A 24,956-nucleotide genomic window follows, 5' to 3' on the forward strand; every position below is an offset into this window, starting at 1 on the left:
TTGAATTTTCACCGCATACGAGCCGGATCCGCAATAAAAATAATGGTCCATTCCGGAATAGTCCCATGTGATATAGCCATATTGGAAACAATATAGTGCCGCTGCAGAAGTTTTCGCATATGTGTTGCAGTCCCGCATCCATTTTGCGTTTAATGCCTTTCCGATTCAAGCCGGATTCAGAAGGAGTACCGAGACGTCCATCAAATCCCACATCGTTTGCGCGAAAGGAAAACGGCGACGTAAAAAATGTACACAATTTATTCAAGGAATATAACATTCTTTTAATTTACACATTTATAGAAAATATTTTACATAACACACTTTGGCCATTCGACAAGAAGTTCAATTAACCTGGAAAGTGGGGTTGTTAACTTCGGAAACGGGGGCGCTCAGCACTTACGTAGTACGAAGAGTACATGGAAAATGAGTAGAACGGACTCTAAGACTGTTGATGATGATTGGAATGCGCTTCCACTTGCTGCAAAAAATTAAATCATTAGTGCATGCCAACAGGAAAAAAGAAAAACGAAATAAAATAAAAATGGCTTTTAGAAAATATTATAACCAAAAAAAAACACAGGACTCTGTTATGACTTGAGGGTTTTTCAGACTAAAACCTGTTATTGTCGCCCCTATAACCCCGGTCCGACCCCCCTCCCGCATGTGGGATACTGTCAAGGTCGAGTGCTTTTATAGGATGTGGTCACTGTGCAGCATTTACTTTCCTTGAGCACGAGACTAGAGAGGAAATCTTCTGAAAAAAACCAAAGTCCGGCCAGGGATTTGAACCCCGGACCTCACGAATTTAAACCGGGCGCGCATCTCACGCGGCCACGCTACTCGATAGTAAGTGTTATATTATATTAATACATATTTTAGCAAAAACGCATCCATAACTTTCAAAGTTTTTTACTTAACATTTAAGAGTTGTTAGCGCATCTGAAGACCTATTTGAGTCGTTTCAGACAAATATTTTAGCGCGCGAAATGAATTACCACCGTAATATAAGTTAACAACTTTTTCGGCCACCTCGTAAATATCAATTTTGAAATAATAAGGATGTATTATCTCCTTATTACTCCGAAAGCTAGAAATAAAATGGTAAAGCAAATAAGAACAGATAAAAATCAATCTTCGGGTTTATTACGTCATCGTTCACAGGTAAATTCGTCCTGGCACGTTTTGTGATCCTGGAAGACCGCAGTCTCTGTGAAACAATATAATTTTAAAGCTTTTTGAATAGTATTAAGACGTAATAACTATTAAAAGTTCACCGAGCTTTAAGCTCAGTTCGTGCTTTAACTCATTTGAAATTGTTCGTTCCGTCGTAACAATTAACCGCGGTTGTAATTTTTTAATCGTGAAATTAATGAAAACTCGTGCCTAGAAATTGATACACCCTTAATGCCGCACCTCCAGTTCTTACTATTCATTAAACCAGAAAGCACGATAGTACAATGTCCCTCTTAATTATTCCAAACCCAATTAATCATTTATTATTTAATCAAGCACCCATTATCTCAAATTTACCGTCATTATGTTCGGTGCACTCTACCTTTAATTCCGCCTATAATTTATGCATTATATCGAGCACATCGTTGTTTGCATCTGGGTTACTCGGCTTTTATTAACAGGAACTTACACGATTTCCATAATTCATCTGTTAATGCATTGCATTAGCGGTGCTTTTGTCAAGCAAAACGGCTTTTTTCAAAGTCGAATCGATCGTGTTTAAACAAACGCGCGTGCGACGAAACAAAAGGCGCCAGGAAATTGTAATTTATTGCAAAAGGCAACAAACCTCAATCTTGCTTGCTCACATCAGACCAATATTGGATCAAGTGAAATATTGCAGCGGTTGGGCGGACCTCAGAAATACACAAAATCTGCATCTTCCACTTGTTTCGAACGTCTTAAAGAAGCAATCTGTCAATCTGTCTCTGACGCTCCTTAATTACAATTACTTCAAAGTGAAGCTAAAACTTTCAATTCGTTCAGTCAAGACAAAAGAAAACCACCACGAAACATTACCAGATTTTCAAATTTTCAAACAAATCTGCGATTACGCGTTCAAAAAATTGAAAAATATTTTGAAGTGTTCTGAACGTTGCGTTGATGTTCATGTGAACTACAGGGTGTCTCAAAATTCGCCAATTCCGAATTCAGAGAGTGGTAGGGAAAGACCCAGTGGAGCTCGAAAAATACTTAGAAAAAAAAAATTCGCTCTTCCTGAAGAAGATATCGGATCTTCAAATAAATATATATTTAGAGTAGGCTTAGGCGACATTCTAATTCTGTTAACAGTGTAAAGTGATTTTTGTAGGTAACCAATTATTCTCCAGAGTTATACAGGTTACATAGTAAGCTTTTTCCCAATTTTATATTCATATATATTTTATATTTCATATTCCGTGGAGGGGAGAATGGGGAGAATGCACTACAAAAATTAAAAATATTTTCTAACCTAATTTTATTTCGTTAAAATGTCAGACGTTTCTTGTGTCATTTTCTACCCTGGAAAAATGTTGCAAACAATTGAATTTCCATAGGTTGCTCTAAATATAAATTTATTTGAAGGCCCCTTATAAGCACTTTAATTTTGTTCAATACTAGCAGCCTTCATATTCACATTGACAAAATACTATTCTAGCTACGTTGCCGTTCCATTTTTAAGAATTTTTTTTTTTTACTCCAAAGCAAAGCTGGTCTTCAAAAAATTGTTTTACGTTATTATTTTCCACAATCATCTACACCATAAATAACAATAAACACTGAACTTTTCAGCCTGTATTTGAAAAAAACGCACTTCAAAGAGTGCACCTTCATACCAATGTATCTTTGTGGGGGGAGTCCCGATTTTTTTAATTTCCATATTTCGACTACTGAACTGATCCCCTACAACGCTCTGAATTTGGAATTCGCGAATTTTGAGACACCCTGTATATTGGAAAACAAAACATACCAAAAAAATCAGTTAATGTCTTAGACTTACTCTACGTTGCACATTTTTTCTTTAAAAACAATACATTTTTTGGTATGTTCTTGGTTTTAAAATTTTTCATAAAATTTGTTATCAATTGATCATGAAATTTGTTGTGGAGTGATTTGATTTAATTATTTGTTACAGTTTCTTTAGTTTAAATTACAACACATTAAATCCCCTCATTTTTAGGCAACCTTTAGTAAAGTACAGTTACGCTATGTATTGTGGGCGACAAATTTCACAGCCAACTATGAGGTGCTAAACATTTTGATAATCCCGTTTTTAATTCTTGTTTTGTTGTTTACGTAGGACAAGAACGCATTTTTTAAGTTGTCTCTTTTATAAAGAACTTTTCAAGAATAAAAAGTTTTCGGTGCTGGCTTAGTTAAGTTTCTTGAAAAAGAATCTGTTTTGTTAATCGGTCTAAGAAGACAATGTGTTATAAAACTTTAGTATCCAATGTCAACATCGAGATTTTTCAACCCAAAAGTGTTTACAATAGATGTGTCTCTTCTGATAAAATTACAAAGCAAAGATTACAAAATTATGAAGGCTATTATTTGTAAAATAATTTATTATCCAGAAAGCAACAAAGGTATTTTTATCAAGTTTAAAACAACAATTAAGACAAATCTTGGTCTAGGTATTCATGAATGTGTCACTATGATTTTAATAACAAGGATAAAATTCATTTTTTTTTTAATATTACGTTATAATAATATTTTAATTTGAATTCAGGAAATGAACCAGTCAAGAGTAAACATTTAACTAAGAGTCTTAAACTAAGCTGCCGGGCCGGATGTGAATACATTGCACAACAATGAGCTTAAGAACTGTATCGATTTAATGTCGAGCTTTAGAGAAAGTCCTGCAAAAACTTCAAGTTTCGACCACTTTTATAAAGCACAGGACAACAGGATAACGATTGTTCTGCTTGTACGAGAAACGATTGTTCGACTACTTTCTCGATTGCCACAATAAAAAAGTTAAATTGTCTGTTCTGTTTTCATTAATCCTGACGTTAATATTTTACCTTTTACGAAAATATATTATTCAATTTTAATTTATCGGGTGCTCATTTAAATTTCCCGTCGTTGTGAACGCACCACTCTGCTTAGCTCTTCACATCTCACCTCACATGTTGATCACTTATTGTAAATTGTTTGTTGCAATTAATAAAAGTTCATTTAATGAAAATGTATTGTTTATCACAAACCCAAAAAGTGAGGTTAAGTTGATCATTGATTGCCGACTGGTTCATTCACAATCGACTCTTCAACGCCAACTGTGACGGGAAATTTTAATGAACACCCGATATAATTATTAACAATTAACCACTATAGTAAAGGTTGGAATCATTTCTGAGAAGTTAAAATCGTTGCTCTTGTTAATACAAATTTTTAACAATGATTTGATTAAAAAAAATACTGAAAATTATCGTAAAAATTTTGACACATTGATTTTTAAAACTCTGCAAGTAACAGACGAAAATTATAAATTAGAGTTGGCTGTGACCAAAAATTTCGGTTGGCAATTCGTTAAGATTTCAATTATCAGATGTCAGTCTTAAAAGTTAGGTTAATGATTTTGAGAACGTTGAAATCTTGATTTTCATAAAGGAGTAAATTATGTGTGACCTGTCGGTTGTAAAAGAATTTCTTCAGTTAGTGCAATGAAACAATGAGGTTTAAAACTTCCGCGTCTTTATTCAACGGTGAGCCCCACAATGTTACTCTTGGCTTCACGTTTTCAAATGACCTTTGCAAAGTCAGGACATCAATTAAATTGCAGTTATCAGTAATTACTTGCATTAATTCGAAAATTGTGCCAGGCCTGTTTTTGAACACGTATGGAAAAACAAAATAATCAAGGCAAGTTGTTGGTAGGTGCCTTGAAAGTCCGGAAACTTTTGTTGAAATTCCTCAAAAACTCGAGGTGTTGAATAGGACCATTCGCCCTTCTCAAGTCTTTCTCCACTTCTGAAGTAACACTGCACAGTGAACATTTTTTGCTCTAAAGTGAACATATTGTAATAGCAAATTTTAATAGTCAATACAGTTACTATTGTAATATTATCATCTGATGACATTTGAATTAAATTTTTGCGTGTTGCCAACTAAAGCGTATTAATCATGGCCTTCTCGATTTTTTAAATTTTCGATCGCACGGTACTTTACATTAATATGCTGACCCGGCGCATCCACCAATTTAATAACTTCAGCAAAGAAACTTCATACATTTTTAACTTTTCCAACTTACTTTTTCATAGCAATAAATTATATTTTGTACTTAGTATAGTTCAGTGGTCTATTTTGATTGAGTCATTTATCTTATTACAAGAAATGCACCGCAATGCAACAACTCCAGCCAATAAAACTATAAACTTAATAAAAGGACTTTTCCCTGAGTCTCTCTAGGATTTGTCCCGACCTTTTATTTCCAACACACACGTTCGTCTGGTCAAACAACTCCAATAAATCCGTCACACAATGTTCAATGGCATAATTTTGTATTTTTAGGTCTGCTGGAGACGTTGGAGACAAATATTTATATATCGCTCTGCATTCGAATTACGTTTGTTACTAGTTGTTCAAATGAGGTCCTTTTGTATAATATACGAGTACCTCGGGTATTATTGTGCTTGCAAGAATTTTTATTTGCGTGGAAATACGCTGATTCAGAGATTCAAAAATTGTTGCTTCCAAATTAAGATGTCTCCATTAGTAATGCCTATAGACTTGTGAGAATTAGATAAAGCTCAGGACGAAAAGCTGAAAACACGCCGAGCTTTAATTAGCCCTCTTTGTTTATGACTACGTTATTTCCCCCTGTGTATATAATTATTTGATTGTTGCTTGAAGATCAAAGATTTTCAACAAATTATTTTTATTCAAGTATAGAAACGTAATTTTCCTAAACTGACCGACCAGACAATGTAAAAACAACAATCAAGTGGAGGGCCTGATCGATTTTACGTCACGCTGTAATGAAGCTCTTGGGAGAAACTGGTAAGCGTTTTTGATGCAAGGAGTGTTTGCGCTGTGTGGATTGTTCAAAAATGATTATTTAAATTTTGGAGAAAACATTTAAATATAAATAGTATACAATCGTAAATGTTTATATCTGTTACGATGTCCAGAATATAACGGTGTTTGGCATGGCATTTCGTGTCTATTTATTTTGACATCAAAGAAATCTGAGAGTGTCATATATTGAATTCACTAGAAAATCGAAAATTCTTGCTTTGATTTCGACGATTCCTCAACTTATTGCGTTCCTTTGAGTAATAAGTATTAATTTTTGAATGTGTTAACGCTTTCAGGTGGAGTAGACAGCTTCCGTGTTAATTTGCTTCTTTTTTAAAATTTTTTTTAGCCGGCCACCCTCTCTTCTCCTTTCTCCTTTCTGGACGACACAACACGAATACAACACAACATCTATGGGTGGCCCATCCGGCCAGGATTTGAACCCTGCCGACCTCACGATGGTGTCGGAAGAGTGTCGCTCTTCCTTCCACCACCCTACCGTCAGCCCCTGAAAGACATACACACACATCCATGGCCCGGCGGAGGTTCCTTCCTTGGAAAAAATCCTCCCCCTTTCGGTGAGATTCGAACCCACTAGCGCTGGGACCGCGACCTCGGAGCACTGTCTCCGACAGCCACGCGGCCACCGAGCTACCTCGCTTCTAAATAGCAAGAAAGCTTCATTCTTGTAATACGAGCCCCAAACCCTTTCCTTCTCTATCATTTCCCTCCCTTTTCTATTTCCCTTCCGTTTTCATTCTTTAGTTCTTTCCACTCCTTTCCCATCCTCTCTGTTTAATTCGCATCCATTCCACATGTGCTTGATTGTATTTCTCTCCTCATAGTTCATTCTGCACCTTCTTTCCTCTTCTTCCATCTTGTTTTCTCTCTCCTCGTTCCCACATCTGAATCTCGCAATCATTTTTCTCTCTCTTACAGTCTCTCTCCCCTGCTACTCCGGAATTTCCTCTCTCATACACCTCTCATACTCTCTGTTGAATCTTGATTCTTTGATTATCTCCCTTCTTTCTTGCTTGTCTTTGTCTTTGTCCCTTTCACTCAGCGCTACATTCATCCCTCTTCCTTTTGGTCTCAATCTTTTCACTTCTTCACTGGCATACCCTTTCTTCTGGTAGTACTTCTCTCTCTCCTTCTTCTCCTTGTTATTTTTCTTTTCTCCCCAGCATTTCGTCAGTATCCTGCACTCTTCCTTCCATCCATTTTGTCCTCAAACTTCTCTCTTTCTCGCTTTCACTCTCAGCCTATTCCTCTTGCATCTTTCCATCACGTTTCTCTGTCCACGCTTATCACCCTTCTCAAATATTTTTCTTGCACTCTCTCTACCTCCTTTTGTTCTTTCCATCCCCTCTACCATGCTTCCAAACATTCTCCTCCCGAAATCACCTCCCCAATTTTTCTCTTCTATTCCCCACACACATCCCACTACTTTGTCCTTGGCCCTTTGGTTGAAGGTGTAGCCCAAATACTTGCCCCCTCTCTCTAGTTCTATTTTACTTCTTTCCCATTTCCTCTCATTCTCCTCACTCTTCCTCTTTCTCTTGTTGAACAGCATCATTTTCGTCTTCTCAACATTTACTTCCAGCTTATTCTTCCTCACATACTTTCCAAGGAGGCTCCCCATCATTTGTTTCATTCCTCTCTCACTCTTTGCCACTATTACCAAGTCTACTTTAACACCATTCGACGTCTCTTTTAAAAATGCTACTTTGGAGATATAAAAATGATATCTTATACTTCGTTTCTGAGTTTGATGCCGGTAAGTCGTAAATAACAATCACCGCTTAACACACGCACATTCAAATTTCTTTTGTCGGGAAGATACTTGCGCTCGGTTCTCATTAACAAATTGGTCATTCTTGTAAGAGTGGGAAAACATGATGTTTGGAAGATGCCAGGTAAGGTATAGTACTTTAGAGCAGGAAATCCAAAAAATTGAATTGTAACATGTTACTAGTAGAGTGGCTTTAGGCTGCTTATAATTATTGATTATTCATGAAATGTTTTGGACGCACTGGAATCTGTCAGCGCTTCGGTCGTTTTATGGCTTAGCGGCATCGGACTCAGAAACAGGCTATAGCTCTTTTAGTTTTCAAGAAAATCGTGTAAAAAATATTGGATTTCTCTTATAGAGGCGCTTCCTGTGAGCTTTAAAAGCATACCTTAATCTCTCAGTTTTAAACGAAAATCGTAAAAACTTGGAAAATCAGGCCATTCAAAATCAAAGAAATTCCTTTTCAAGAGGATTTTCCTTCCCATTCAACGTAGAAACGCTGCAAGCATTCGGGGCACTTTTCCAGATTCCACAATATTATCGGAAATTTTTGTATTATAAAACAAAAATGTTTATGTAATTATGTTATTAATATAAGCTCTTGGAAAATTCATTTACTTTATGTTTTGCACTATTAAAAATCGAAAATAATTGTAAATAGTATAGTATCTAGACACTATGTAAATGTTTTCAAAATTTCTAATCAACGTTCAGATTTCTTTCAACAAATAAAAATGTTTATTAATTATTTGTTCTGTTGTCCCAGGATAATAGGATCTAGAATAAATATTATACAAGAATAAAAACTGATAAAGATCCTTCAAAACTGTGATTTCAACTAGAAATTCTCTTATTTCATATCTTCGGATCATCAAAAAAAATATTTAAGACTGTAAAATGTACGAGTTTTATTTTAAAACAAATCTATTTATTTTTACAGAGAGAGTTACTTAAAAGGAAAAACGTTACCCAGTTACTTTAATATGCAAAGGTCAAAGCCTTCAGAAACGACAACATAATTGTATTGACCCGGCGCATCCACCAATTTGTTACATTAACCGGAAGGTCTTCAAACCCTACCAGATCTCGTACATTTGTAACTCTTTGGACAATTTTTCCTCCCAGCCCAACAAACAATTTAATTTTGCTGCCCACCACAACACTGCCCTGTAAATCTGCAAGAAGCAGCCAATCGCTGCGTTGAGGTGTCATCGTCAAATATTTATATCTTTCTCAGTTGAGGAACGGCCCCTTTCCCGTATAAATTTCTAAATGTTTGCTGTAACTTTCAACTGGGCAAATCCCTCTGCAGAAAATTAAATACGTAACAGAGTCTCAGCTCTCAAGACAGTCATCTCGAAGAGAGTGTAAAACACTGTCTGCGAAAACAACGTCAGAGCGGAAATCTTCTCGGGGTCCCTGGGCGATCGTAACCTCCACAGACTTAGAAAATCTCGATAGAGGGCCCGAAGAATTCGCAAACAATTGTTTTCCGGTGTATCCGTCCGAGTTGGTTGTCTAATTCCGGAGTGAGCTCGTCAGAATCAAGGGCTTACGTCGGTTTTAATTAAAAAGTATTCAAACACTCCGGATGGTGTAAAGTTTCCGTGCTTCTGGAGGGAGAATATGTCGGCGGTCTAAGAACAATAATGTCGCTTAGCTTATTAGTTAGCTAAGCTGGAATGAGTTTAAAGTTTTAGTACCAGTTTTAGCACATCCGGCAAATAGTTATCACAGAACTATGTTCATTATAGAGGTGGTATTATTCCCTTATCTCCTAAATAATACAGAATTATACCCTCGAATGTACTACAAGGATACATGAACGCGAATTTTCCATATTGTTGTTCCGCTTATCGCCTCCGAGTTAATTAAATCGTACCTGGTCCGGCCCTGGCGTTTTGACGGTTGCCCTTAATTAGTCCCGCCCTGCAATTATTATATCTTTCGGCGATCTTTATAGCCTTCAAGTTTGATTTTAAGGGGCGGAATTCATCGGGATTTCGGCACAATCAAATTCACGCCATCCCGACCCGCTCAGTTTATTTAGCTAATGGTTCATTCATATACTCTTCTCCTTCGGGGAGTTTAATTTAATGAAAATGTACTGCTCTATATTCGTTTTATTTCCATATTCTGCCAACTCGTGTAGTCGTTGAGGTCGTAAAACGCTCAGCAGGTAGCCACTTGGGTTAATCTTGAATCGGCACGGAAAAATTTAATCGATGGGGAAATAAAGAGGGTGCTTTCAAAACATAATCAAGGGTGGTCAATTACGCCGATATCAAATTTCTGCAAAAACAACCTCGCCGAAAGAATTTCATTAAGTTGCCGAAAAGAGTGTAAAAGAGTTGAGTTGAATTATTCTCGGAATTTTATACGGACGGCAACTGTTTATTGGGTGATAAAATGAAACTTAGTTAAATGTCATTTCTGAGGTGAATATGTTTTTGTTAACTTTATTATGTCTGGTGACAGAAAAAAAATTAGTTATTCAAATTTAAAACTAAAATAAAAAGCATGGCTTGAAAAACATTGAATCTAGTGGTTTTGAAAATGTTTGTATAGATTTATATAGATTAAATCAGATTAATTTGTGTTGTGTTATGTGATATGTGTTGTGACAAATAATTATGCGATGAAAAAACTGAGAACTGTGTATATTTGAAATTAGTTATTTGATGTGGATTAGAAAAATTCATTTCGTGGAAAAGTTTTCCAATTGAAATAATTTCTAAGAGATTCTTCAATTATTTAGAATCTTAAATAAACCAATTTGTAACGCTTTTTCGTAAAAAAAATAAATAGAAAAAACGTTGCTTTTAACAAGCTCTGATACGTGTTAAAATTAACATACGCAGTTTAGATACACCCTGTATATCATTCAGAGAAGGTCTTTTTGTGCTTCGCCCAGCTGCCGCCCTCAACTTCGTCTCGGTGTTCAATCTCTGAGCTTACCACAAAAAGCTCACCTCTACTCTTAATGATAACATGTATTCAATTGAAAAGTTCATCGAATTGGTTTTGATCTTTATTGTCGCTATCTTCGTCTAACCAACTTAATTCACGATGTTGTTGTCTCTTCAAAAGTAACGTCAAAACTAATTCGACGAACTTTTCAATTGAACACCTGTTATAATTAAGTACTATTACTTCACATTTTCATTTCGCACTGCATTTTCTAATCAGGTCATTAAAAAGCTGCACACAAGGGTTCCCAAAGAAAAATACAATTTGTGTAATTAACGTTGTATTTTAAAATTAAAAATAAATTCAAGATAAAATATGTGGTTCTAATTTCTCGCTGTTGCATTTCGTAAACTCGGACAGAATCAGAAAATAAATGAATGTTTCTTATTTTTCAACCACGAACATATTCTCTGCACCAAATAACTTGTAACACTTCCCCACACTGACGATGTATTATTACGAACAAAACGCTGTCACTGTGACCTCTTACAACAGCTAAAAAGAGCGAGAAAGCAACTGTAGAGTTTTCTACAGATAATATTTTTTATTAAAAGATCCGTCTTGTGTACGAGACAAGGTGACGTCTAGTTCATAAAATATTTCCAGTAAAAACCCACAGATTTTACCTCGGTTTATTATTTTTAATTTTTAAAATATTATACAGGCTTGTGATAAAGTAACGCACAAAATTCATAACGCACAGTATTAATTTTTGAAAAAAATACAAAAACACGTCAGTTTTTTTTAAATTCTGCGTCTTTTAAAAAAATTGGGTCAAATCTGTCAAAGTTATGACGTCATTAATCTTTTTTCCAAATGGGAAGCTACGATTTCGATTAGGTTATTTGGTAGAGCTAATTTTTCTGGATTATCAAAATCTAGTTTAAGTAAAATTAAAAAAAAAGCAAATTGATAAAAAACTTAATAAACTTGATTTTAATAATAACTAATAAATAAATTAAACAATACTTTAACGCAAGAATTTACTCTAAAAACTGTTTTTGCATTTTTTTCAACAATTAATACTGTACGTTTTCTGAATTTTGTGCGTTACTTTATCATAACCCTGTATACAGGCTGTTTGATAAAAAACGCCTCAACTCATAACTTTTTTATTTATTACCCAATTTCAATGAACAAAAAAAACAAAGATATGGTTTTTCATGCGCTACAAAATAGTCATAAAATATATTTTTTGCGTCATCTTCAATAGCTAACGATAGTCAATTTTTTTTAATGGATACATGTAGTTTTTTAGGCTTAGTCTGGTAGGGTTTTTTTTTCTGAATCTAATGAGTAATGATGTATTAAAAGTTATCATTTGATTGATAGCTAACTGAAAAAAAAAAAATTTTAAATGTGGTTCAGCTTATTATGAAAGTTTCAAGTGTGCCGTGAAAAACAATCGGAATACAAAGTGCGGTAAATGTCATCCAAACGTTAGAAATTTTCATCTACTCTTTTAAACTGTTTTATTTTTAAAATAACAACATTGCCAGTCATGCAGGATAGCAGTCATTTGACTATTATTTTATGTTCGATGTAATAAAAATCGTAATTAGTCAAAAACAAAAATTTAACAGAAAAAATAACTATTATTATTATTCATGTTTTCCAAGAAAATAATAATAAAGCACTTCACAATTGCACGTGAAAATTTTCAAACTGACTTGACTTTTGTTCCTAATTGTATTCCGATTGTTTTTCACGGCACGCTTGAAAATTTCATAACAAGCTGAAGCACAATTAAAAAGTGTTTTTTTTTCAGTTATCGATCAAATGATAACTTTTAATACATCATTAGATTCGAAAAAAACCCTACCAGACTAAGCCTAAAAAACTACATATGTCCATTTAAAAAAAAAGTTGACTATCGTTAGCTATTGAAGATAACGCCAAAGAAAAATTATGGCTGTTTTGTGGCGCATGAAAAACCATATCTTTGTTTTTTTTTGTTCATTGAAATCGGATAATAAAAAATAAAAAATTTATGGGTTGAGGCGTTTTTTATCAAACAGTCTGTATGCAGTAATAGATTGATAAATTTACTAAAATGAATAAAACACAGAATCAGCGTATTTCACGAGTGATAATGAACCCGAGAGAATTAAAAATGCAACCCACAATACATTTGGAAGGTAAAGACGGATTTGGACGCGGCAAATATCCAGCTTTACCTTCCAAATGTATTGTGGGTTGCATTTTCAATTCCGTCGGGCTCATTATCACTCGTGAAATACCCCGTATGGATGATAAACACTGTTTCTTCACCCCTTCGGAAAGAAGTTAAAAAAACATTTTAATTTTTAATATCTCAAAACTCATAGAGGGTGATTCAAAACGAACGCACCAACTACTAGCAGTTGTACAGAATACAGTGAGAACACAAAAAAATTGAAAAAATGTTTTTCCCAGCTTCAATTAAAAGTTACAGCATGTTAAAGTTAGAAAATGTTAACCAAAAATGTTTTGAAAAAAAAATTTTTTTGTTCCAATTAAGTACATACATAGACAGAATATTCATTCAATTGCAATAACATTCACTAATTAAATTATTTTTCTTTTAGTCCATTTGCTTTTTAAAAACCGAAATTTAAAATTTTTGTTACACAATTTTTGAATAAATCATGTGCTTGTATATGTCAACAAAAAAAATAAAATACTTGGAAAAATAAGGAAAAACAAAAAATCATCAGTAGAACATTTGTATTATTTTTTTCATGTTCCTCTCACTGTACTTTATACAATTACAAGTAATTGGTGCTGTCATTTTGATACACCCTGTATTTTAGAATGAAAATTCTGTAATTTTTTTTTATAACGCAATGTAACAAACATAAAACACCTTTAACAGCATTTGTGGTGTAAATTGTTTATTTACATAAAGGTAAACAAAGTTAATAAAGGTTTGTAGTGGGACTCTTGAGGGAGTTTGGATGATCATATGAATAATGATTGATTTGTCCATGCGTGCATCCCTTTTATAGCCTGGCTGGGGATGGTGCGGCGCGCTCCGACGGCGCGCAGCTGATGATGATGGTAGGGGCCCAGCGATTAGATTCTCGCTGACGACGGTAGCGCTTCGAAAGGGTTAGTACGGGGCGCTTTGGTACTACATCCGTGATTTATGCTGCACACCTTTTTATTTTTTTAATTTTGTTTGACTTTTTGATTTTTTTCTTGTTTCTTTTTTTACTTTTTTCCTTTGATGAAATAATAATTATCCAATGTTTTCTAATAATTCTTAAGGTAACTTGGTTTATTTACCATACTTTTAAATATTTTTAAAATTTTTATTCAAACACAAGTATGATTTCTTTCTTTCCTGTTTTTTGTTAATATTTCGATTTCAATGTCTTCCCTTGATTCTTATTTTTTCTAAATTCAGTTTTCACAATTTACCAGCTTCTCCTGATTTTTGTTGTTTTCCTATTTACTATTTATTTTTAAATTCTGTTCTAGATAAAAATTGTCCTTTGCGTTTAAATTATTTAATAGGTAGGTTTCATGAAGTGAAATTTTTATAATAATTAATTAAATTAATTGTTTCTTTTAATTAAAAAAATTGATCATGATCAATCATAGAATAGTAATTGTAGATTGTGCCTACCGAGTTTCAGAATTTTTGGACAATTATTAACTGTGTAATCCCAAAAACGGTAAGTGTCGCAGCACATAATTCTTCGGATTTGCAACGAGATGGAAGCACATTTTTTGTTTTCGTTCCATAAACAAGCTCGTCAAGTGATAAAACAAGATTCTATGTAAGTTTATGAATTTAATGCAGCCTCGTGTAAATTGGGCGAATCCGAACAATGAGCACTCCCTCCACTACCCCCGAGTAGGTTTATTATTTCGCTTACGAACACGAATTTATTTAAAACAAACTAATTAAACGATTCAAAGCATCTGCTTGTGAATACCGAGCATGATCTTCCAACACTTTAAAATTTAATTAGGAATTTCGTTGAGAACGGCTTGAGGTTTTGTTTATTGTTTGTTGGGGTGTTTGCAGGAAGCGCTCCTGCATTGTGCTTCGCCAGTCCACTAAATCGGCCGTCAAATTTATGACCGCAGAAATCGCAACTGGAACTCCTGGAATGATTCCTCGCCGCAATAAATTTTGACATTGTGCCATTGTTCACACGAACAAGTTCATGGGAAACTGGCGGTTTTATTTTTCGAGCACAAAGAAACAACACTATTTCGACGGGGGAGTGTGCTGCGAAATTAGAAGGATGTTCCGCTTTTACAGGTGGTTTAATTATAGAAATGCTCCAAGATATGAGTTGAAACGGCGAAAACTTTCAGGACATGGTGAAATGTGCTCGTTATTTCCGAGAGGAGAACAAATATAATTAAGTGATGTCGCTGCTATTATTGGCGTTTTGTATTTCAAGTAATACGTTTCTGTTGCAGGGAGACGGCTAATGGCGGATCGAATTTGCAATTAGTCTGAAATAACAAGGTGAAGGTTGTAAGAACGTTATTCACATTGTAATTCTATACAGCGACGCCTAATTGGATAAACAAATAACAAAACTATTTTTATAACGGAAATTAATGCATCACTTTTTTCAAAACTATTTCTCAGATAACGAGAGCTGTGTTGCTTCAGGAAAAAATACAGTGAGAATTCACAAAAAAAAATTACAAAAGATTGGAACAATTTTTTAATTGAGAAATAATCTGCTTGTTTCTGCTCCAGATCTTGCAGTCTAAACTATTCGACCTATAAATGTTAGTTCTGTTCATAATAATCAATATATTTAAATAAGATTGGACCGAGTGCAGAGCCTTGCGGAACACCGGTTAAGAGATATACATTTTTTAATTCTGTCCACTGTACAGCAGGAGCTGTTTGTGCTTTCTTTTAAGTGAAATATTTCCAGTGTATTAAATATACCACACAGATTATTTTTGGGCAAAAATTTATTTTCATTTTAACTTAAATTTGCACATTTAGATCAATTATGACCAGGTTCCGTCATGTTTTAAAAAAATAATATTTCCGTAGTAATAATTATTATTGGGTGGTCACAAGATTACCAATATTTTAAATAAGAGTGGCCTGAGTGCAGAGCCCTGGGGACCGCCAGCTAAGAGATATTTTTTTTTAATAGTGCACACTGTTCTTCTTTCTTTCAAGTGAAACATATTCCAGTGTATTAAATATTCCACCCTAATTAATTTTGTATATATTTTTTTTCTTTTCAAGCTTAAATGACTCACTTGGTTCAACTACAACAAATCTCCCTTTTATTAAAAAATAGTATCCCCATCGTAATTATTATTCGAGTAGTCTACACTCTTTGAGAAATAGATTTTTTTTAAATGTCGTTTTAATTCATGCAGTAAACCGTATCAGTTTTAATGAGTACTCGCTCTCGAAAGAAAATCCCCAATTTATTATGAAACAGCAAATACTACAAGAAATTTTACATACTGGGAACACAGATGAACAATAAAATACATAAAGTCGTATTGTCATTTTTCAATAAGTGATTTAGCTTCAAGATGATGATTTTTAAAGCTTGCTTAATTGGGATTTAATTTTTTTATTTGTTTGTTGTTCTACATAACAATTCTATGGTATTGAATAAATCAACGTTTTAATCTGGTCCTTTTTAACCATGGCCTCCTAGATCGAAAGAGACAAAGTCGCCGCATTGGCTAGTTTCAGTGTTTTGAAGAGGGCAGCACATTGAGGGGCTTGGAGGGTTGTCTATCCTCAGTAACATTACCTTAAAAAAATGGACAGTGTAAGGTTAGAATAATAAAAATATTAAATTTTGAGATTTCACTTTGCGAATGACAAACTTCTGTTCATTTTTTTATACATAAGTTGTGCCACACCTTGTATATTGATGATAAAAAAACCTGGACTAGGTCGACAATTAAATAATAGTATATTATATTATAAGTGATAGAAATGCATCATTATACAAGAGTGAGAATTTTGACCGTCGAGTGCGCTTGCGCACGAGTGGGACACTTCTCACGAGTTTAATAATGGCATTTCGATCACGTGTGATATACGACGTTTTATCTTACAGGTGCAACTATTGCAAAAATCCAAGAAATGCAGTTTCATTCAAGTAAAATGACAGCTGTCAAATTTAGTCACTTGTGAGTGATTTATGTCAAGTTAAATGGCAACTGTCAAATTAACTCACTAGTGAGTACTTTATCTCACTTGTGATTAAAATTTGACTTCTGTCACCGAAAACAATGGTCTAAGGTAGCTCAAAAACTCCACCTGTAAGATAAAAAATATTTATTTACAGTAAGAGTGAGGAAGGCAAAGCTTTCGTTCACATGAATTGCGCTTCGTGGACAATGCAATTCAAGTGAACGAAAGTGGCCTTACTGTATTTGGTTTTGTTCTATACTTCCTTAGAAATTGAGTCTGTAACTTTTTATACAAAATTTTAAATAAAAATAAACCACATTTTTGGACGGTCTGTTGCTATGGAAAAAAATTAAATACAAAACAAACAAAGTCTTGTAATATCAATAAAGTGGTTGTTTGTACGTTGTGGAAATTGTGCGAATGGATTATGAAGAGGCAAGTGCCGCGCGGTATCAAATGTTGTCTAAAAAATTTAATTTACAGTAAGAATTGGAAAAATTTACGAGTGAATGAAAGACAGTGAGTGAAAAACGATGAGCGAAAGTGAAGTGAACGAAAAAGAAACTTTTACCCACTGGTAACTATGCATGCAAACTCACTTTCTTTGGAGGTATCGGACAAATACTTCTTCTTGTTTAAATATTTTTTTCTACAACAATATTTGTTGTCGAGAATTTTCTTGGCAAAATCGTTTCAAAACGATCATATCAAAATCTTAAATTTACTAAGTTACATTAAAAAAAATCTTAAAGTAATTTTTTGCATCATGATTATGATATAAATTTGACACTAAAACTATTAATTATTATTTGATAAACTCTTGATCATTTTTAGGAACACAAACAAAAATATTCAGAAAACAATTCTGTTTTTCAATTATTTTTTATAACTTATCAAAGCTTGTCGTTCCTCCCCGTTTTTTTAAACATCTTATCTAACTTACCTACAACAAAAATATAAGTTTACGAAAAGTTGTATCTACATGATTGCTGTGGGCACCTTAATTAACTTCTTGTTCAAACTTTCGAAATTTACGCTTGAATTATTATGTATGATATTGCTGAACAGTACTAGAGAAGTGAACCTAACAAGATGAAAATAGAAATAACACTTTCCTATGTACCGCAACTAACAGCTACATTTACTAAATCCTCTCTAATTAAATCCTTAACTTAACCTGTTTAATTAATTGACGAAATAATAGAGCGTGATCACTAAAAAAAAAACAAATCAAGAGTGCTACATCATCTTTTGTTTTATCAAAGCGTCTCTCTTAGCTTAATCGTACACATATGTATACTTGCTATACACAGTCGTTTTATTGGTTGCCTACCTTTCAAAAAATCTATTATTAATTAATTAATTAATTATTAACAATTAATGCTTTATATTCAATGGTAAACTCATTTTACGTCATATTCTGGGATAATTGTTGCTTGCAATTACAGGAAACGTCCGGAAATATTGCCAAAATCGAAAACTATTTTCAAGGTTAACATCAATACCGTTGCTTTAAAACTGACGTTTGTTTGACATTTCACCGAAAAATCTGCTTACCAGTGACGTCGCGTTTGGCAATAAACCTGGTAAATCACCCATTCTTACGAATATAAAATGTTGCTCTTGTTTATTTTATGAATTTAATAATAAAATGCACAATAATACATGTATTATTATTTGTTTATTTCTACGCCCAAGCATTGAACGCTTATTTGCACACGATTCCGCTACGACATGACCGATAATTTGCAACGCCTGCTCTGATTTGTTTTCTTTTTGATCACTGTGTACATCTACAAATTAAATTGTTTGTCTGTTATTTCGATAACAAAAGTTGTTAGATTTCTTGTCCGTCTGCTTATTTGTTTGACTCCAATTAACTCAGAAATTGATACATCGATTTTCCTCAAACAAACTTTACTAGAAAGGGAAGATTTCTGATTGTGTTCTGCACTCTGCTTTATCAAGATATAATGTTAGGGAGCTGCACACTGATAAATCTATGTCGCGTATGTTGCAGTTCAGTATTGTTTCCTGTTTTTTACGTCTTATTTGTAGGTGGATTCTTTTTAACTTACTTTTCGTTGTTAATAATCACATTGATTCTAATTTCTTAATTTGTTTTAATCGAACAGACTAAAATTGTTTAAATTACACTTCGGTAAAAAAAACAATAACGAGGAATATATTTCGCTTTTCTTAATCTTTCAATAATCATGCATTACCTCTAAATACGTCTATTGTCATTAGATTTGGCACTCCACTAAAATAATTTCTGTTTCTCGCAGTTGTTTTGCAAATATAAATTCTGTTTCTATTTCTTAATTCATAACTATATTTTCAAGTTCAATTTTTTGAACAATTTTTTTGACTGTCTAATTTTAGATTATTTTCATATAATAAATATTTTCATCTCTTACTTAGAAGTAGAAGCTCTTTTTGTGCTTCGCCCAGTTGTCGACCTCAACTGCATTTCGGTCTTCAATCTCTGGGCTTAGCACAAAAAGAGACATTTCTACTACTAATGATATAATATACTATTTTAAACCTTACTACCACATCACATATTGCTTCTTTTTGTCATTTCATAAAAATTACTCTGTACTGATTATGCCTGGTTCACTTCCTAGTTTTACTCATGATTAGGATATTTAATATGCACAAATTGATATCTTAAGATACGCCCATTATACTCTTTCTAGTAACTATTTTTTTTTTGTGTTATTATTTTTTCATTGCAGTTATTACTTAATTTTATAGATCAGAATATTCGAAAACTTTCCCCATCACTTTCCCCCATCCCTTGTAAAATCACGTTCCCAGCACATAGCATTACCGTTGACAATGCGCCAGTGCATTAAAACTTTTCTTCAGTCCGTTGTTGTGTTAGAATTTACGATGTTTCAAGTGCGCTGCGAATGGCGCTCATGCGATGTTCTAGTTCTAAAGGTAGCATTTAGTTTATAAAATATAGAAATTAGGCTCACCCACCGGGATAATAGATAGCTTCCTTTCTGACGGTGTAATTGGCTTGGGGGATGCGAAGCTCACACGAGAATTCCTCAGGGCCGTTTAAAGACGGTACCTCCGCCGTAGCTCTAATGTCGAACAGTCCGGCCCTCTCCTGCACCGCCACTTTGGAGCTGTTCACTTCGCTGAAACGGGCAGAAAATCGTGATTTTTTTTCGCTAAAAATTAAGCATCGTTTTTAATTTCCGGTCGGCGGCCGTAAATAACGCGCTTATAAATGACCCCGTCATTTTCAAGACAAATTTTTTATGTTCGTGCGGACGGTTTGAGGTGGTAGATAGAGATGGGTGCCTGTTTATTGATGCATTATGGATAAATGTTTACATCAGTCAAGATTACAAACGAGCGATGCTTTTACCAGATTAAAGCAAAATCAATAGACACGGTGTTGTATTTTTGTCGGTCGCACTTTATCAACGCTACTGGTTTAAAAGATTACAGTTTTTAATTACGTCGTGTTGAGCTGGACCCTGAAAAACCGAAATGTTCAAATAAATAAATTATATTTTCCTGGGGCACGGCATCCAGGACGTCTCGAATTATTATTATGAATTTTTCTATTAATAATTCCTTTCACAAAACAAATTATATTATTATTTAATTTTCTAGTAATCTACAGGTGTTTTTGAAAGTTGTGCAGAAATTTTAACCACAAGCTACTGACTTCATGTAGAACTCGGAAAAAATCTATGTCAAAAAATAAAATGACATTTCTACGTTGTTCCACAACCTCGTAGGTAAAATTTCGGCACATTTTAAAAATACACCCTTGTATATCATGTTTTATAAAATGTACGCCAATGCGAAGGAAACCACATTGGTGTACGTTTTTTAAAACATGATATACAAGCAATTAAAAAAAAATGTAAGTACCTCAAAAAATAAATGTCACTTTATTTTTTGACATAAAATTTTTTAAATATTTTTTCCGAGTTCTACATGAAGCCAGTAGCTCGTGGTTAAAATTTCTGCACAACTTTCAAAAACACCCTGTATTTTTACACCAACAAAGTGACAACGCAACTCATTTCCCGGGCGGCCATCCATCAAAATAATAACTACATCCAGCTTCTCTGGCCGATGATAATTAGAGCTTTCAAATGGTAGTTCCGCCATAAAAGTTATTATAATAATTATTATATTGTTGATAATAATTATTTTTATTAGCCAGAATTATTGTTGCAGCACGACCTCTCCATAGAATTGTCCATAATCTAGATTGTAAAACAAATATCTTTTCCGTTTCGTTGAAAACAGATTTCTCAATCTTCATGTTCCTCAAGAATTTCTAGATGTAGAGATCATCTTCCCTTGAAGGGAGAAGCTACGAGAATAAAGAGTTAAAGAACTCGAAAAAGAAGAAGAAGAGCAACTAAGAAAATTATGATATCTTAAGGTATGGCACTGCTTTGATGAAGATTATAAATCACCAGGAAAAATAGAAGAACAGATTTATAAGGCTCAGAATATTTGGAATAAAAAAGGATGAATAACTGAAAACATAGATACCCTTTCCCTTAAGCCATTCCAGGACTTCGCTGAGAAAACGAAGAATTTGGTCAAGAACTTCTGTTTTCTGGAACACATTGGAAGAAAGGAACATGTTATAGCTTCTGTCTACAGGATCACGTTAAAGCTTTTGTTTTCGAAAAAGTCAAAGTCTAGTTGATAAAGGACTTTCTCTTTGCAGGAGACACTGTACAAAAGAACTATGTTGTGGCTTCAATCAGATCAACTTATTCAATTCTAAAATCAAGAGATCAGTTTCCTTTACAATTCCTTGACACGCAGGCTCTCAGTTCCCTCGTTCGATTGTTTTCTTGTTGCTTCCAGGACTTCTACCGTCAAGATAAGATAACATCAAGACAGATCATGAATCTATGAAAAGAAGTATTTCTTTTCGGAAAATTTTAACTTTTGTGAAAAACTCTCAGTAGAATGTTTACACAGAAGGAAAATGTCTTAATCTTATTTCAGATTGCAGTACATATTTTTTACCTCATTAAAATAAAAACATAGGTCTTTTGGCTCTTGACTATATTATTTACATATTCATATTCTATATTTTTCGATATTTACTTTTTACCACGGATTTTTCACTGTGGTGTATTTTTTTACCTCGTTTATGCTCAAATAAAATCAACAGGCCCACAGCGAGCTCTTGTTTTATCCCAATATTTTTTATGTTTGCAAAACAACATTACTAAAGACTGTTAAATATTCAACAGCATGAGAATTTGGCAAGGATTTGCATATTTGGTTACAATTTGGACCACAAAGCACAAAACGGTAATAATTGCTGTGGATATTATGATAAATCTTTCAGATATGTAGATTAGAAAATAATGCTATGTTAATTAATTAACCACAAATAATTCCATTCCAGATTTTATACCAAACAAAGGTAGATTCAAAAACAAAAGCCGTGTTATAAATGTGCTTGCATTTCAATCATTTAAACTCAAATTATATTTAAAAAAAATTACAAATCATTTTATTACTATTTTAAATTAAAATAGACCAAGAAGAAAATTTTGTGCTTAACAAATAATATCAAATGTGTTACCTACAGCAAATGTAGTGGTTGAGAGCACCGTTTGTTAAAGTCTTCGACAGGAGTGATATTCGAGTGGTTTTCGGAGCTCCGTCAGGTCTTCCAAAAGAGAAACTTCAACAATCTCTTCCAAGACAGTTATGTCCCTTTCTTCCTATTCCTTGCCCGAAGCTGTAAAACTTTCTTGCTAAAAGGACTCTACCTCATCCTCCTAATATTCCCAAAGAAACATAATCCTTTAATATCACGAAAGAAATTCCTCTACAAGAATTCTCATCCAGGTCTTAATAAATACTATTCACAAAGCACGAAGAATCTTTACTCCAAAACAGTTCTTCTGTAAGGCCATCGCTGGTATGGATCAAAATCTCAACGTAAATATAATTTTTGGATCATCAAAGAAAATTTTACAACTCTTCTAAGAAACACAAACTTTACCTCTTAGCTGCTCATTAGAAAATAGATCGTTGAATTAAGACATGCCAACAAATTGAACTGTGTTCGAAGAGAACTCTCCACCTAGCTTCTTGTACGAAAGAAAGTTAAGGGACGCAACCGAAAGACAGGAATAGTCAGAAGAACATAAACTGCGCCAATGACTTTCAAGATTCTACCATTAAGAATTATTTTCTTCCATCATTGAAACAAAGGAACCTAGGAAAACGGAATCTTACGTCAGAAGACTTTTGCCTCTGGTATAATGTTAGATGCTGCGCTTTGTTGTTCCACAAGACAAGTGAAATTCTTCGTCCATCGTCAAGCATCATTCCCTCTGTAAAATGGAGCACTAGTATATTTTAAAATCAAGTGTAATGTTTTGAGCTTCCTTAAGATTTCAACCGAAGAAAATCTACATTCAAAGAATATTTGAACATTTGATGGTTTCACCCCAAAAGAACTTGAAGATGATTTCAAAACTTGTTCCATTTGAGCTGGAATCTCTCTGAAGAGCAATTCAATTAATTCACAGATTATTTCCTTCTTCAAGAGGGTTCCCTCCAACAGTGTAAAGTACTCCTAAGATTTCTTGAAGTACAATTTTCAATTCAAGAAAGACGAAAATGTCCAAAAGAGCCATATGGAGGAATCGTATGGAAGTCGGTAAAGTTTCTTGATGAGATAGTGACACAAAATCTCCGTTTCATCCATTTCTTGATATTCTTTGTGCGAATTTCTTTGCCAAGCTGAACCAAAAAAATTTCCATAATACTCTTCAGTGACGATTTATTCTCCTAGATCCCAAAATCACAGCCCTTTTGCAGTTTCCTTGTTTTAAAGCATATTTCCTATAGGTTACATTGGCGTACATTTTATAAAACATGATATACAGGGTGTAGTTTTAAAATGTGCCGAAATTTTACCTACGAGGTTGTAGGACAACGTAGAAGACTAAAAGCAATTAAAAAAAAATGTAGCTCAAAAAATAAATGTCATTTTATTTTTTGACATAGAATTTTTTAGATATTTTTTCCGAGTTCTACATGAAGCCAGTAGCTCGTGGTTAAAATATCTGTACAACTCTCAATAACACCCTGTATATTTCTTTGTGAATGCTTAAATACCTAATAGATTTTGATGAAACTTTGACTAATAGATAACTCATTGGTCCAGGGGCGACATAAGGTATACAGGATGTGCTCGAAATGCTTGTAAAAAAAAATCGGTAGTTGGTAACGATGAATAGAAGTTAAATACAATTTTTTTTTTGTAATAAAAGTCTTGGTTTTTGAGAAATTTCCAGTATCTTTTTTTCTCAATTATTTCAATGCTTTATATCTCAAAAACAGACTTTTACTAAAAAAAATGTTTTGTACAGTGCGCCCAGAAATGTGGTAGCAACTTTTACACAAAGTGTCACAAGATGGCACTTTCGAAAAGCCAAATTTGTTCAATCTTGCAACATTCAATTTTGGAATTTTTTCAAAAGAATATGTTAAGGAGGTTTTCCGAACAATTTTTACCCCCGATTTGTGCACTAAAATTTGTCGAGATGTTGCTCGAAGGGTTCAGTTATACATTGAGCATAATGGTGGTCAATTAGAACATTTTCAATAAAATTTAAATTTGAATGTTTTACGTTTGACAATTCTTGACATTTATTTATCTCAATTTAGATAGCGGCGTTGCCATGCATAAAAAAGATCTCTGTAAAAAAGTGTCATCTTGCGGGACCAATCGAAAAACTTGCTACCACATTTCTGGCCGCTCTGTATTTAACTTCTAGTCATCGTCACCAACTACCGATTTTTTTTTTGACATGCTATTCGAGAACACCCTGTATACATTATTTAAAAATGATTCACGTACATCCGCCGATTTAATAATAATACTTCTAAGCACAACTGAGAATAAATGAAGTGGTTAAGAAGTAAAATAATAAATTCTTCATTATTTGTGACTACTCAAACCGCTAACCCCAAACTTTAAGACCCGGAGTCTGATATTTTTGAAACAAAGTGACCTCCATT

At 33.8% G+C, this 24,956-nt stretch overlaps 1 protein-coding gene across 7 annotated transcripts in view; it reads right to left on the reverse strand.

Moving 5' to 3' along the window:
- Positions 1 to 240: 240 nt before the first annotated feature.
- LOC138126091 (uncharacterized) overlaps positions 241 to 24,956 on the reverse strand; it is a 48,527-nt gene continuing 23,811 nt past the window's right edge. For 5 of the 7 annotated variants that reach the window (XM_069041765.1, XM_069041769.1, XM_069041770.1 and 2 more), the window contains 2 exons: positions 19,896 to 20,059; positions 241 to 478 (listed from right to left, as the gene is read on the reverse strand). In XM_069041765.1, coding sequence (XP_068897866.1) covers positions 390 to 478; positions 19,896 to 20,059 — 253 coding nt within the window. In that variant the 3' untranslated portion in view covers positions 241 to 389. Of the gene's footprint in view, positions 479 to 16,158; positions 16,516 to 19,895; positions 20,060 to 24,956 lie in introns of those variants that run through there. The other 2 variants (XM_069041766.1, XM_069041767.1) reach the window with 2 other exon arrangements.

This window comes from Tenebrio molitor, chromosome 3, assembly GCF_963966145.1.
Source record: "Tenebrio molitor chromosome 3, icTenMoli1.1, whole genome shotgun sequence".
Lineage (NCBI taxonomy): Eukaryota > Metazoa > Arthropoda > Insecta > Coleoptera > Tenebrionidae > Tenebrio > Tenebrio molitor.